The 13863-nt window shown below is 40.0% G+C and overlaps 1 protein-coding gene across 3 annotated transcripts in view; it reads right to left on the reverse strand.

The window, feature by feature from the left end:
* TSNARE1 (t-SNARE domain containing 1) overlaps window positions 1-13863 on the reverse strand; it is a 452412-nt gene that overhangs the window by 244046 nt on the left and 194503 nt on the right. For all 3 annotated transcript variants that reach the window (XM_082752775.1, XM_082752776.1, XM_082752777.1), the window contains 3 exons: window positions 8030-8120; window positions 4767-4841; window positions 3225-3281 (listed from right to left, as the gene is read on the reverse strand). In XM_082752775.1, the coding sequence (XP_082608901.1) occupies window positions 3225-3281; window positions 4767-4841; window positions 8030-8120 (223 nt within the window). The remainder of the gene's footprint in view (window positions 1-3224; window positions 3282-4766; window positions 4842-8029; window positions 8121-13863) is intronic.

Here is a 13863-nt window from a genome sequence, read left to right on the forward strand (position 1 = left end):
TTCAACAATGATCATTTAGCATTGTAAAAATTCATGTTTTTCAATACATAACACAGCTATAGAACTAAATTGATTTGTCTACACACAAATACATTCATACAAACATATATTTGATTAAGAATTTATATAACTTCAGGCTTCAAGGAATTTTGGATCAATGCCTTTCTTTTGCTTTTATAAATAAATAAACACAATTAAACATTTCTTACAGCAAACCACAATGGGCAGGAGAATAATTCTGAAGCTTCACTTTCCAATTGTTACTTATTGTACCTACTACTTGAGTCTAGGGAATTAATTATTCTCTTATTAAAGTCCATGCTACCAAACACCTTACCTCTCCCACCCACCAATGGAAGAGAGGAATTATATGGACATCCATATGGAAAAACTAGCATTCTTCAAACCTCCTATAATTTGCTGCAATAAAATAAAACATAAAATAAAAACAAAGCCCTGCAGGCGAGCTGTATTTGAATTAAGACTGGATCAGCACCAGAGTGAAGAAGTTGACCACACAGTCTCACAAGACCCATAAATCAGGTCCCCTTAACATAGGTAGTATTTTGCATTACTGTATAGAGCGGTAACTTTAATGCCGTAATATATGCGCATGCTGGTCCGGTTACAGTTGCTGTGGGAACTATAATTTTGTATGTTCTGACCAATCTGCAGCTGACAAATAATAATAAGTAATACAGTCACCACGCTGCATTCCCTTCAGCAGGTTTCATACATCCAATTTCTCTCATATTTGACGGAGCAACAAAAGAAGACACGCATAAAGCAGCAAATATATAGGGAGCAGCTGATATGGATGTGAATTAACCATCACCCTTTTCAAGCAGTTTGCATGAAACCTTACATGTCCCCAGCCTGAGCAAGTGTCACTGCATGAAAATGGATGTGCTTTGGGGCATGATACACATGAAAGAAAAGCCTTGTAAGCATCCATACCAGGCACATGCAAACAAGTGCGTGAGCCTACTTCAGAGTCAGAAGCATCTCACTAAGGAGATATTACAACACACTTTTGCTGAACCACTTTAACATGTTTTCTGCTGATGCTGCCTGACTGACACCAAATTGTTACTTGTACAGACTCCAAATGGGTAGGATTTTTACCCATTTCAATATAGAAGGGTTTGTCCTGCTCTTCCTCCAGCCTCCCTTTACTTCTAACCCCACCATCGTCTGCCTCAATGATTTTCACCCAACCTTATGTTTTCTTCCTCTGTTAAATTCTGCTCACTCCCAGAGAAGGCTTTTTCTGGAGTCATCAAATACTTTCAATATACAAAAAAAAAAAAAAAAAAAGTTGATTGCATCTAGGTTTATGCCAGGTGCAGGGATGGACAACAGCTATGCAGTAATTAGTTCTCTTCATCCCATTAGCACTGGTTAATGGTTGGTATTGTCCCACACCATGTGGCATAGGCATGGCCTTGAAACTATGTGGTGATCTTGGTGAAACCAGAGCTGTTCCCACCTCTGTAATACACTCCACTGACAGGTTGTAGCCTAACACAGTTGGTTTAAAGCACAAGAAGCAATTTGATATATATTGCATGACAATAAATCACAGCCACATTGTGCAAAATAACCCTCCTTCCCCCCAAACTCAACCATTAAGACGGCTGTTTGACATTTGTGGGATTTGACCATAATTCAAGAATATGCCATTTGTGACCACAGAAAATTCTCGTGTCCAATACTGATCACCAGTTGGCAGACACACACACACAAAAAAACGTATAACATTTCTATAAAAGCATAGCTGAAAATCAACGTTTGTACACAATCAATCCAGCAGTGCCATTGGGAATGCTCCACAAGGGTAAAGGAATACAATAGCACTTTAGCAACTCAAAGGCCTTCAGTTCATTGACACCTAAACCCAAGCAAGTAAGAACAAGGTTTGATGATGAATCATAACTGCTTAAAATCTATCTAATATTAAAGCTCTGGTCCATTGACTTACCCTAATGGTAGGGTCTTCAGTGACATCACTACCCTCCCTTACCAAGAAGCATTAGTGTTACAAATATTTCTTACATACACATTAAAGAGGATTTGGAAAACCATGTAGTACAACAAGGTAGGGAAAAAAGAGTCATTAAAAAAGCAGCAAATCTGTTAACCACCCCGAAAAGAAAAGAAAAGAAAAGAAAAGAAAAGAAAAGAAAAGAAAAGAAAAGAAAAGAAAAGAAAAGAAAAGAAAAGAAAAGAAAAGAAAAGAAAAGAAAAGAAAAGAAACAGAAGAGAAGAGAAGAGAAGAGAAGAGAAGAGAAGAGAAGAGAAGAGAAGAGAAGAGAAGAGAAGAGAAGAGAAGAGAAGAGAAGAGAAGAGAAGAGAAGAGAAGAGAAGAGAAGAAAGGAAAAGAAAGGAAAAGAGAAGAGAAGAGAAGAGAAGAGAAGAGAAGAGAAGAGAAGAGAAGAGAAGAGAAGAGAAGAGAAGAGAAGAGAAGAGAAGAGAAGAGATAAAGATGAGAGTATCAAGGGTATCAAAAATAATTAGTAAAATTAGACATACAGTTCTGTTTTTTTTGGTTGCAAGATATCATGTACAAACACCTAAAAGCTGTTCTGTGTGTAGGACTTGAAAGGACAACCTATTCTCTGCTTGACTCATGCTACAGCTTAACTGATCTCCTAGCATCATACCTCTCATGGAAATCTGTGGAGATGTCTTAAACTCACTCACGTTTATATGTATATATGTGTTTGTATTGCTATGTGTATATATATATGCATATACATGCCTATATACACATGCACACATTTATACCCTTGTTACTTACTTGCACAGACACAGATTTCATCATATATAAATACACACACATGAATGCATGCATGAATCTAAATATAAGCATAGAATTATACATACTCTGACAACATACAGTATTTGTTTATTGACAAACTTCCTAATATGGGGAGAAAATGAGAAAAAAAAAGGTTATATTTGCATATGTTTATAGTTGTTAGCCACAGTTTAATGTAGATGAAGAACACAGAATACATGATTTCTCTTAAAACTGAGGACAGAGCTTTGATAAAAAAACATTTCACCTCCTTTGACAAAATTACACTTGGAGTGTGATTTCACTTAGCCTAGGAGCCCAGCTCCCAGGGTAGTGGGTACAGGACTGTTTTGTTGAATTTCAGAGTAGACAAAACCCCCAGAAAGACCAGAAAAATAGTTCCATGAGACACACACGAACTTACCTGTTTGCTACTTCTCTGCCCAGTAGGAAGCAAAGCTTTGGATTTCTCTGCTATTTTCTGTAAAAAAGGAAAATAAAATTCAGTTCAACCAAAAAGAAACAAAGGAAAGAAAAAAGAAAAAAAAAAAGAAGGAAAATGGTTCAGAAAACAGAATACAAATATTTAGGGAAGAAATCATATGAAGTTATTTTTTCTGCTTTTTAAAGAACAAGACAAAGACAAAGCTCTTGCTGTTTAGAAAAAGAAAGGGAGTATAACTGCATGAAAAAGTTTGGTCTTGCAGGAATTAAAAGTCTTCAAAGCTTCCAGAATGACAAGGTTATCAAAACCGAAACGTATATTTAAGAAATGACAGCTAGGACGTGGATAAGTAGCAATTTACCACTCAGATTGGTTTCCTGACGCAACCGGGCATTCACAAAATGTGGTGGCTAATTTTGGCACTTCTGAATTGATGACAGTTGTGGTTTTTTTTGAAAAGCCACACGTACAGTTCAGATGGATTGTACTCATGAGCATTAAAAAAGTATGAAAAAGGTGTGTGCATAAAGGGGTGGGGTCCTTTACCTGGATCCTTCCAAACTCTCATTTAATGGGATAAAGTCATTTAAAGTCCCCATACTTGAGTTTCTGAATATTTTTTTTTAATTATTATTATTTTTTAATCATAGCCAGCAAAAGTTGGGTAATCAATCAGAGTGGTTCCAATAGAGATATGTTATTAAGTTTATGTTACCAGCCAAATTTCTCTACACCAGTATAATTCCAGCATATTCTTCCCAAACTCACTGTAGCAGTATAAGAAACCAATGAGAGTTTGTGCAGGTTGTATTTGCACAGAACTTGATTTAATGTTCAGATTTGTTATGTGCAGGTAGCAGTGTGGGAGAGAGACGTGGTTTGAGGATGGTAAATTTAGGCTGCTACTACAGTGTTTAAAAGCAAAGCAAATGTGCACATCAGTGGAGTCTCCCAGGGTAAAGTGGGAGAGCAAGATGTTAACGGAAGAGCTGGAGTTCAGGTTTTGTTTGTTTAATTAAACAGCTTGATCTCTGTGACAGGTCCAACCCATAAGATGCATTTGGAAACTTTCTGGCAGACACATAGAGTGGCACAGCCATACAGTGGGCTAACATTTAGCATAAATATCAGCATTGCCCATACATTATCTGCAAACAGAGAAGGGGAAAGGGATGCTGTGCAACCACTTCTTGCTCTCTTATTGAGTGGAGAAATACCCAAAAATGTCATGGCTAAGCCAGGGGTACCCCTGAGCATCCACTAGATACACAGCCTGAAAAGGCACCATTTCTTGTATTTTTTTGCTGTTGTTGCAGAGCTGTTAAGCAGTCACATGCATGTGCATATTTCAATATAATGATACACTACTGGGCTGATAAAATAAAAGAGGGAGGGATTACATGTGAGCAGCTATGGAGATGAGCACTATGCAGATGTTGCACACCTCTGGGAGCCACGCTTGCTCCCACTTAGCATGATCCCAAATTCATGCACTGAAGAGGGGAAGAGAGAGCCCCTTACCTTCTGCACAGCTCCATATCTCTGGATGGCATCAGACAGCTGGTTCTTCAGCCTGTCCAGCTGAAGTCGTTCCTGCTGTATTGGGGAAAACAAAAAAAAAAAAAAAAAAAAAAAAAAAGGACTGGTTAGCAGGTCTGTAGAGATAAATGAAGCTGTTGACTTAACTCAAACCACCTGAGTTGACCCTAACTATTGGGAATAGTTCTGGTGGGAGACACCAAATAAACAAGGTGGACAAAACTGAAAGATGGAATTAAAAAAAATCCAGTTTCCCTGGGGATGCCAGGATGCTACAGTGCCTTGCTCTTTCTGGAAGTTCCAAAAATGTCATCTTGGATATTCAATATAATACTTGTGTTAGGACTACAGCATAGTCTGTGATCTGAGCTGGACACCTTCTGTGCCAGCAAAATATAGGGGAGTATTTTTTCTCTCCAGCCTGCTTACGTGGAAGGAGTCTCAATTCCATAACTGTTCTTAAAGACTCATGAAACATAAGCAAATAAAGACCTTAATACCATAATGAGAAGAAAATGGCTGTAGCATTGTATGCTGCTTCTACTTACTAAAACCCAGCCTCAGACTAAGCAAACAAAACCCAATATATGCTAAAGCTACTACTCCAAAACGTTCACTTTACAGCACTTTCAGCCATTTCAGACAACTGCTTAAGAATGCAAAAGTATATTTTATGAAGGATGGGATAAACATCTTTAATTTTTAATGGTAGTATTTTTGTAGAGAAGAATATCTTAGTTGTATAGTTCATCATGCAAAGATTTAAAACCTTTTTTAGAACAGGGCAAATATCATTACTCCCATTCTACCAATAAAGGTCTATAAACTTTGTTACATACACAAAATAAGACAAGATTGCCACCCTGGAGAGCTGATCTAATGGTCTAGCACTCATCCTACAGAAACCTGGAATCCAGATCCTCTCTATTTAAGCCCTTTGAGATTAGTTTAAACAAAGCCCTAAAATAACCATGTGCTATTTTACATCAGTCTCCTGCCTTGTATCACACTGATCCACTTAGAACAGTATCTTTACTCCTGAAATACTACCAGGTTGCCCAGTTGGGCAATCCTGACTCCAGCAGCACCTGGAGCTTCAAGGGAAGTCGGAGAAACTCCCCCCACGTACCTTGCTGGCTCTGAACTATGGCTGGAAAATAAGGGGCAAATAAAGGTGTTTTTTTGTTAGCTTTCCATGTGTGTGCATTCAAAGCAATACATAGAATAAAAGATTGGAAAGGACTGACTATAAAGCTCCAAATTAATGGAAGGCTTTTCACGCTGTGAGAAATTTTATGGGAAGAAAGTTTGAAATGCTACCCAGATCCCCAAGAGGGACTTGCCGACCCAGCAGTCGATACCCACTAGAATCATTAACTCTACATAAGGGAGAAGGACTACAGACTTTATATAAAAATTTGTAGGTTTAATTATTTAAACTGCACACGGTTAGAAAAAAAAAAGAGTTTAAGGAAAAAAATCTGTTAAATGAATTGACCAGGGAGCAGAAAAAGTTATTATGTGATGCCAGTAGAGAGCGGTGAGTTTATTCCTCATATTACCATAATTGTTTATGTGTCAATTTCCTTCAGCTCCTAAATATTCCCCCTTTAACTTAGCAATTTTTCTCCACATGACAGTAAAAGCTGTTCTGCTGACAGTTTTCAGTGGACACAACATTGGCTTCAAAGGTTAATAATGACGTTCCCTTGTGGCACTATAATTGGTTTTAACGTGCCCTTGGCTGATTCCCTTTTGGTCCCAATTTATGTCACAAAATAGAACCCAGAGATCAACATGAAACAGCCCAGATCTCCACACCTCAAAAAAGACAATTTGTGTTTCATCAGGATCTAGTGTAATTATTCTCAGAGTGTGCAAGAGAAAGGGGAAAACAAAATAGGCCTTGCAGTCCATCATGAACCAAAGTAACGTGTTAACAACCTCCAAACATTAAGGTTGATACCTATAAGTGAAGAACAATCATTTCATGCTTCCCTCCCCGTCCTCTGGGGAACACCACTATCCATTCATTTTTTAGGTGGTTTGATTTGCACAAGGTCTTCTACCAGTTATAAAGGTAGTCTGGGGTGATTTGACTCTTAAATCCTTTTCTGAGATTCCTGCTTGCAAGTAACTTAAATCTGGTCTGTAAAAACCACCTGGACAAAGCCTGGTTCTATTTTAAGAGCAGAGTTTCCTCCAGGTGTGAGGATGGTGAGAACAGTGTTGTAGTACAGGATTTTGGGGAATGGCAAAAATGAGTGAGAGTTAATCCCAATTCGGGTAAATTTCTGACCCAGAAAATACACGGATGCTAGAAGCAAGAACGTGATAGAAAACTGGTGTCCATAGTCAAGGAGAAAAGAATTGTCCTATTTTTTTCAGCTGCTGAATCACCTGCTATGCAGTTGAAACTTCTCAAATCTCACACCAGCTGGAGTTTGCTCCCCAGGGATGCCATACGGCGAGCTGCTGCTCTTCCCCCAGATGCATACCATGGGACAAAGTCAGCAGGAACATTTTGGGGTCTAAAGGTCTTTATGGAAAGGTCAGACGTCATCTGCTTGTCCAGCCCTTGCACTGGGGACCAGGGAATGGGAGGCACTCGTACTCTTTTGACAATGATGTCCATATGAGTTGAACATACTGATGGCAGAAGACCAGTCTATCCGCACAACAGATGGAACTGCTGTAGGGTAAATTGTAATTCAAAATTCAGCTCTGATCTGGCCATACAGCCAGTTATTATCTGCCTCCACCGCTGCCTGCCTGCTAGGATACGGCACTGAATGAATATCATAGACAAATGCACTGCTCTGCTCTTTCTGGATACTTGAACACATTTCCAAACCCACTGGCACCCAGTGCACCTTTACCCAATTACACACTCATCCAATTACACAATCAAGTCTTTACCCAATTACACACTCATGTAGAGATGGACAACTTCTGGAGTGCTTTCACCCAAGCTGTGGAAGCCCCTGAGAAAGATGTCAGCTAGTTTTTGTTACTGAATCATTGCTTTCCAGTCCCAGATGATCCAGGTTTGGGGAAAACTGCTTTATGCAGCTGTTTTTTTCCACTTGTGATTTAAAAACAAACACGAGTTATGCTTATTGTGTAACAGGACAGGAACTTAAGACATGGAGTTAACAGCTTTAAAGCACCCACTTCTTTTTTCATTATTCCTCCCTCCACAAGGCCCAGCACCCTCTCCCAACAGCATCCTTAATGACACATACCCTGGATGAGCCTCTGACAACCTCAGACAGCTGCTTGATGGCTTTGGTGCTAGTCGTGATGGTTTTATTAGTCTCTTGCTGGGTTGCGTGCCTGCAGAGGAGGAGAGACGATGGGAATTGCAATTGAAATTAATTGCATAATGAGACACTTACAGAACTTCATCAAGCTGCAGAGTGGTCGAGACAACACACCACACATCACATGGAGCCACAGCGAGACTGTGCAAGTCCAGGACCTTGAGCAGCAATGAGGAGGCTGTAGGAAATCCTAGAAAGAAGATACCCCAAACATCCCTGTTGTGATTAGCACACAGACAATAGACCTGCAAATTCAGTGGGGAAAGGTAAGGTGAAAATGGAGCGTGGGCAGTTAGTCAGGTCATCACAGACGGTTGGTATGGCGACTGAAATTGTCAAAAGTAGGGTTGTATAGGAGAAAGAGATGGGTTTGGGGAGTTGTCTGATGGCTTGTCCAGAAAAGCTGCACTGCTTAGAAGGAATTCTAAGAGGCAGATGTTGAGCAGGATGAATTTCCTCACTGCGGTCACCTCCCTGCTAATGATATGCTATCTCCAAAGCAGATATTGCAAGCAGTGAAAGAGGCAGGCAAGGAGCCAAATGAGACCGTTCTCCAGCCATAGCTCTCCCCCTCCCTTTGCACCCCAAATCCCACTAACATTATTTCTTGTAAGGACTGGTTGCTGGTGTCTCTGGTCAGTACCACACAAAGTTGGGGGAAGAGACGTAAATGCTGCCCAAAGGCATTTATTACCTCAGTCCCCTGGTTCCCAAGCATCATAAGGTCACTGGGGTATTTTCAGTCTCTAAACTTCTCCAGAGAGAACTTCAAATCTTTCTATTGAGAAAGGGGTGGCTTTCAATTATATTTCAATCAAAAACTCAGGAAAGGATCAAAAAAACACCAAGAGAAAATAATCTTTTTTCTCCCTTAGAGGACATATTTAAGTCACAGTTGTACTGAAAAACTCATTTGTCAGCTACTCTTTTTCAGAGGGGGCGGGATGAAGAGTGAATGGAGTTCCTTGATTAAAAAACTGATAAGACAACTCATTAGGGTCCCTCTGTCCTGAAGACCCAGGGCCAGTCCCAGCCCTTCAGCTCCTTCTTTACTGCTCTGTCAGCACTGATGGAGGCCAAGTCTTTCAAGACTTGCTTTCTGCAGAAAGTGCATCTTGTAAAATACATCTTACAGACCCCAAACCCAGACTTTTTCCAAGCACAACTTCAGCTACAAACACATCGAACCCTCTCAGCAAGCACTCCACTGACTGTCATTTCCACCTGGTCAGAGCAGATGGATGTAGACACCACGAACAGCAATATACATCCCCCTAGGAAAGTTCTCATCCACTAAATCATGTTCCCTGTGCAGACAAAACAGGTGGATCATGTTTTGGATAAAAAATCCTGTCTAGGACAAAATCCTTGGATAAAATCCTCTCTAGGATAAAATCCTCTCTAGGATAAAAGTACATTAATTTAATGCATTGGACCTAACAGGTAGACAAGTGAAAGCTTAGCGTACCATGAAGATGACATCTCTTAGCTGCAGAACAGTAATTCAGATGTAAGAGCAAGTGCAGAGAAGTCATAGCTACCATACAGGAAAGAAAAATAATCTAATATGAAGAGAAGATAGGATCAGATAACTGGTTATTCTGAGCTCTCATTAGTTAAATTAAGATAACATTTCTGGATCCATTTATCAAAATGCATATCATTTTTTTATGATCCCAGGACCCAAAACACCAGCTGACTAATTGCATCACTTTTAATTTGAGATGGAAGAGGTCATATCCACCACAGACAGGTATTCCATATTGTCATCATCACAGGAGAGGGAGCTGGGAATTGAATCCTGTCACATCATCTGCTTTGAGGACTACACAGTTAGCCTCAGCCCCAATGTTTTAATCAAGTAAATCTTGCCACCAAGGGCATGAATTCCTTAAGGAGCCATCTCAAGACTGAGCCTTTCACAACATTGGAGCTGCTGTCCAGACCACATTAAATAATCTGCCTACAAGACAAGTCAGGGATGTGCATAAGAGCAATTGCCCATCCCCAAGGTAAAAAGGGTTGTTAGGCTTTTACATCTGTCCTGCCTAATTTCTAAAGTTAAAGAAAGTCTCCTGCATTTGCATTTTAATGCAAATTTGATGTCAGATACCTTGTGTAATAAATCCACACCTCACACAGACTTTGCACTGGGCTACTACTACAAAAAAAATGGGAAAAGGAGTACAAAAACTAAAACTTCTGCTTTCCACTTCTTAATTCAAAATGCATTTAACTAACATGTTAGTGCTTGATTTTAGCATTACCCACTATATTGCCAGCACAATTAAATTCTTACTCTTTAGCCTCAGAGATATGCTCAGGAATCAGACAATGATTATATTTAATTTACATTAAATGCTATTAAGATCTTCATTAAAAAATAGAGGCCTTAAAACTTGCCCCCTGCAGCATTTTATTTTAATATGTAATGGTAACAAGATATGTCATTATTATTATTGTTATTATTATTATTAGTTTTCTTTATATTCCTCTCCCCATGGAAGTGTGCAAGTTAATTAAAGGGGTGTCTCTGATGAATACAATGTGCTTCAGAAAAAGTCCTCCACACAACAGCAAGTTAAATAGTCTACAGAGATACGGAGTGCCTAAAATATAAATGTTGTAAAAGACTTATCTGGCTACATTGGTACTGTGAAAATTAGCACTCTAAGAGTAAAAACAAAAAGGCCATCTCTTAGGAAGAATAACACCTCTTGCTGCGCATTTCTGTACGCATGGAGATTGCAAAGACAATGCACTAAATAATACAAGAGATAGCACGCTGCTGCCTAAGAGTTTCCTATGGCTGCTGTTTTCTCTACCAGAGAACTGTGGTCCACTGAATCCATAAACCCCAGCATGCAACTGCTTACAGCTTGTTCTTTGAGCGATCGTATCTGTAATTTATTTATCCTGTTCTAAAATGAGCATAGCAGAGATGCAGATGTGGTGGCGGCTGCTTCTGCTCTCTGCAGGGATGGAACGAGGGAGCTTCACTACTGCTTGTGTCGTTTGTTGAGGCTGAATGACCAGGTCAACACAAAATAATCAGACCCCGAATGCAACCACAAAGACCGACAGAGGACAGACTTTGCTCTGCCTCTCCATGCCTGCTGCCACTCACAACAATCCCAAAGAGCTTTGTTTTCTATTTGCAGCAGGTGAAAGGCATTTCCACTTAGAATAGAAGGAATGGCTTATTTTACTTTCATCTACCCCTAATATAAGACCAATAATAAGATTTTCAGGTACAGATCCAAGGATACATTTACAATGCTTGTTTAAACCTCATTAGATTTAGTATCGCCTTTGGGACAGTTCAACTACACAGCAATGGAGCAGGCATTTAAAGAGCTGGGAGGTCAAGTAGGTTTGGGCACAACTAAGCCGGGTAGCACAGCATACATTAAACCCTTCACTTGCCTCTTACACAGCAGCTGGAATGCTTACCACTCCCTGCAGTTTTCTTGTACATAGAAAGGTAAAAATTACAGTACATGGAGCAGGGCACTGAGCAGCACAATCTGTGGCTCAAGCAGAAATAGGTTGGGTATCTGCATTTAAATATATTCCATACTTGTCAGAGACATAAATATGTAAGGGTGCATCAAGCATGCACAAGGAAATTATCTGCATTGTAAAACTTTAGCCAGCCTCTTGCCTGTCGTACAGCTGGATTTTGTAAAGAACTGTGGGGGCTGAAGATAGGACTCAGCAAACTCTAAGTACATGTATATAAGACCTTACACATTGGCCACAGGGACAGCCATGGAGTAGCAAGGAGTACTTTTAGTCCCTGAAGGCTCTGATTTTCCTTTATCCACCTGACCTAGGTGTTCAGCTTTAGAAAATGCCAATTCCAACCCCAAAGCCAACAGAGGTCCTTCATGGTCTGTGCAGAGGTGCTGCAGAGAAGCCCACCCTACAGCAGCAACCCACCGCTTTTTGGGTGTCTCCTACAGTCCTACAACAGAGCTACGGATATTTCCAGGCTGATATGTCCAACAATTGTGTTAGCAAACACCAATAGGATGGAAAGTCGTGCTGCATTAGACTGCTATAGCTCATGGCCACGGACAAGCCCATGTGTCGTCCCCCAGGGCTGCTGGCTCTGCTGCTGCAAGCAGGAAGGGATGAAAGCAGTGGGCATCTCTCACCTCTGAGTATTTATTGCAGATGTAAACAAAGCAGAAAGATGAGCTAGGAGGAACAGTTGTTTTACCAAGCTTTAAATTATCTTTACTGTATTGTTAAAGTCACCAAAAGAAGACTGGATAAATCTACTTCTTCCAGCTCCACAGTGACAGTCAAACTCTTTTCTTTTCCCCTTTTTTCCCTTTAGGAACTGCTTCTGCATGCTGAGGAACCATATACAATAGAGCAAAATAAGAGTTCTAATTCTGTTCCGTCAGCAAAGCCCTTTTGCATGGGTGTAAATCATCTAGCCGAGTAAAACTCAGGAGAAAAATGGACTGCTACTTCCAAGTTTCAAGCCACACAATATTCTATAATAAAAGCATCATAGATTTCCAATTTGCTTGTCACTTGAAAGTATTAGGAGATGTGATGCTATTTTTCTTTGTGGAACACAGGGGATGGTCTGTGGTTGGGTGGGAAGAGAAGGAAGGGGAGGTATTTCACCTGGCTCTAGTGCTGCGTCATCTCTGGAGATGATCATGGCTGTAGGGGGGCTGGATTCTGGATTAAAACATCTGACTTGGAGTCAGATAGAAGTCCTCATAAATTTAATCACAGAAATGTGACCAAGGCAATTAAGACAACACTGCAAACCCTAGTTAAATTTTCCATGGTCTTTTTAATACCTATCAGGCACTATTCTTTTTATTTTTTTATTTATTTTTATTGACTCTTAAAAACAAATAATTAAAAATGAAGAAGCAACTGTTGCAAAAATAAGGAGAACACTTGCCCTAATCAATGCTGCTCTCCTACAGAATTTGACCACTCTTTGCAAGCAGCTTATTCATTGACGTGCTGCCAGGGATGCAGGTTTGTGTTTTTCAACTAAATTATGTCCAGTACAGTATATAAGATCCCCTCTTAACCCTGTATCACCAACAGATTAAATCAGCATTGCCTCGGACTCCATCTGTCAGGTCATTACTGACAGCTCAGGGAGCACTCAAAGCAGGACCCCACAGGAAGCAGCTTAGCGCTGTCGCTACCATTAGTCACAACTCAAGTGACTTCTCCTTCTCTCACCCACACTACTCCCCAGTTCACTTTTAATTTTCCGAGTTTCACTTTATTTCCTAATAAAAGAGCCCCTTGGATCCTTTGTGAATGCCTTGCCAGAACAGAGCTATATTACACCCCCCTCATTAGTCAGTAAGCCTCTTAACTTATCAAAGACAGAAATTAATTTAATTTGCCATAATTTCATTTTGATGAACCCTGGTGCCTACTGATCATGATAGCCATTTTTCCCTGTTGGTGCTAATAAACAAATGACTTCTTTTTAACCATTTTTGCAACTTGTGTTGCGCTGAAGCAGTCTCTTGTCCTGCATCATGTTTCTGCAAAAAGCAGACAGGTTCCTCCTGCCCAGCCTGAGGACCTCATCTGCCTTCTGCAAGCTCTTAATAGTCACCAGTGTTCCTGGTATTACCCCGATAATCCTTTTATCACCCTACAATAAATGTCATTAAACCATGAGTATTCTGATAGCTTCACCCATGCTTTCTAATTCTGTTGTGTCTTTTGCATTTCTGCTCGATGTCCATGATGAAAAG

Source organism: Aythya marila, assembly GCF_965140915.1.
Source record: "Aythya marila genome assembly, chromosome: 2".
In the NCBI taxonomy this organism is placed as follows: domain Eukaryota; kingdom Metazoa; phylum Chordata; class Aves; order Anseriformes; family Anatidae; genus Aythya; species Aythya marila.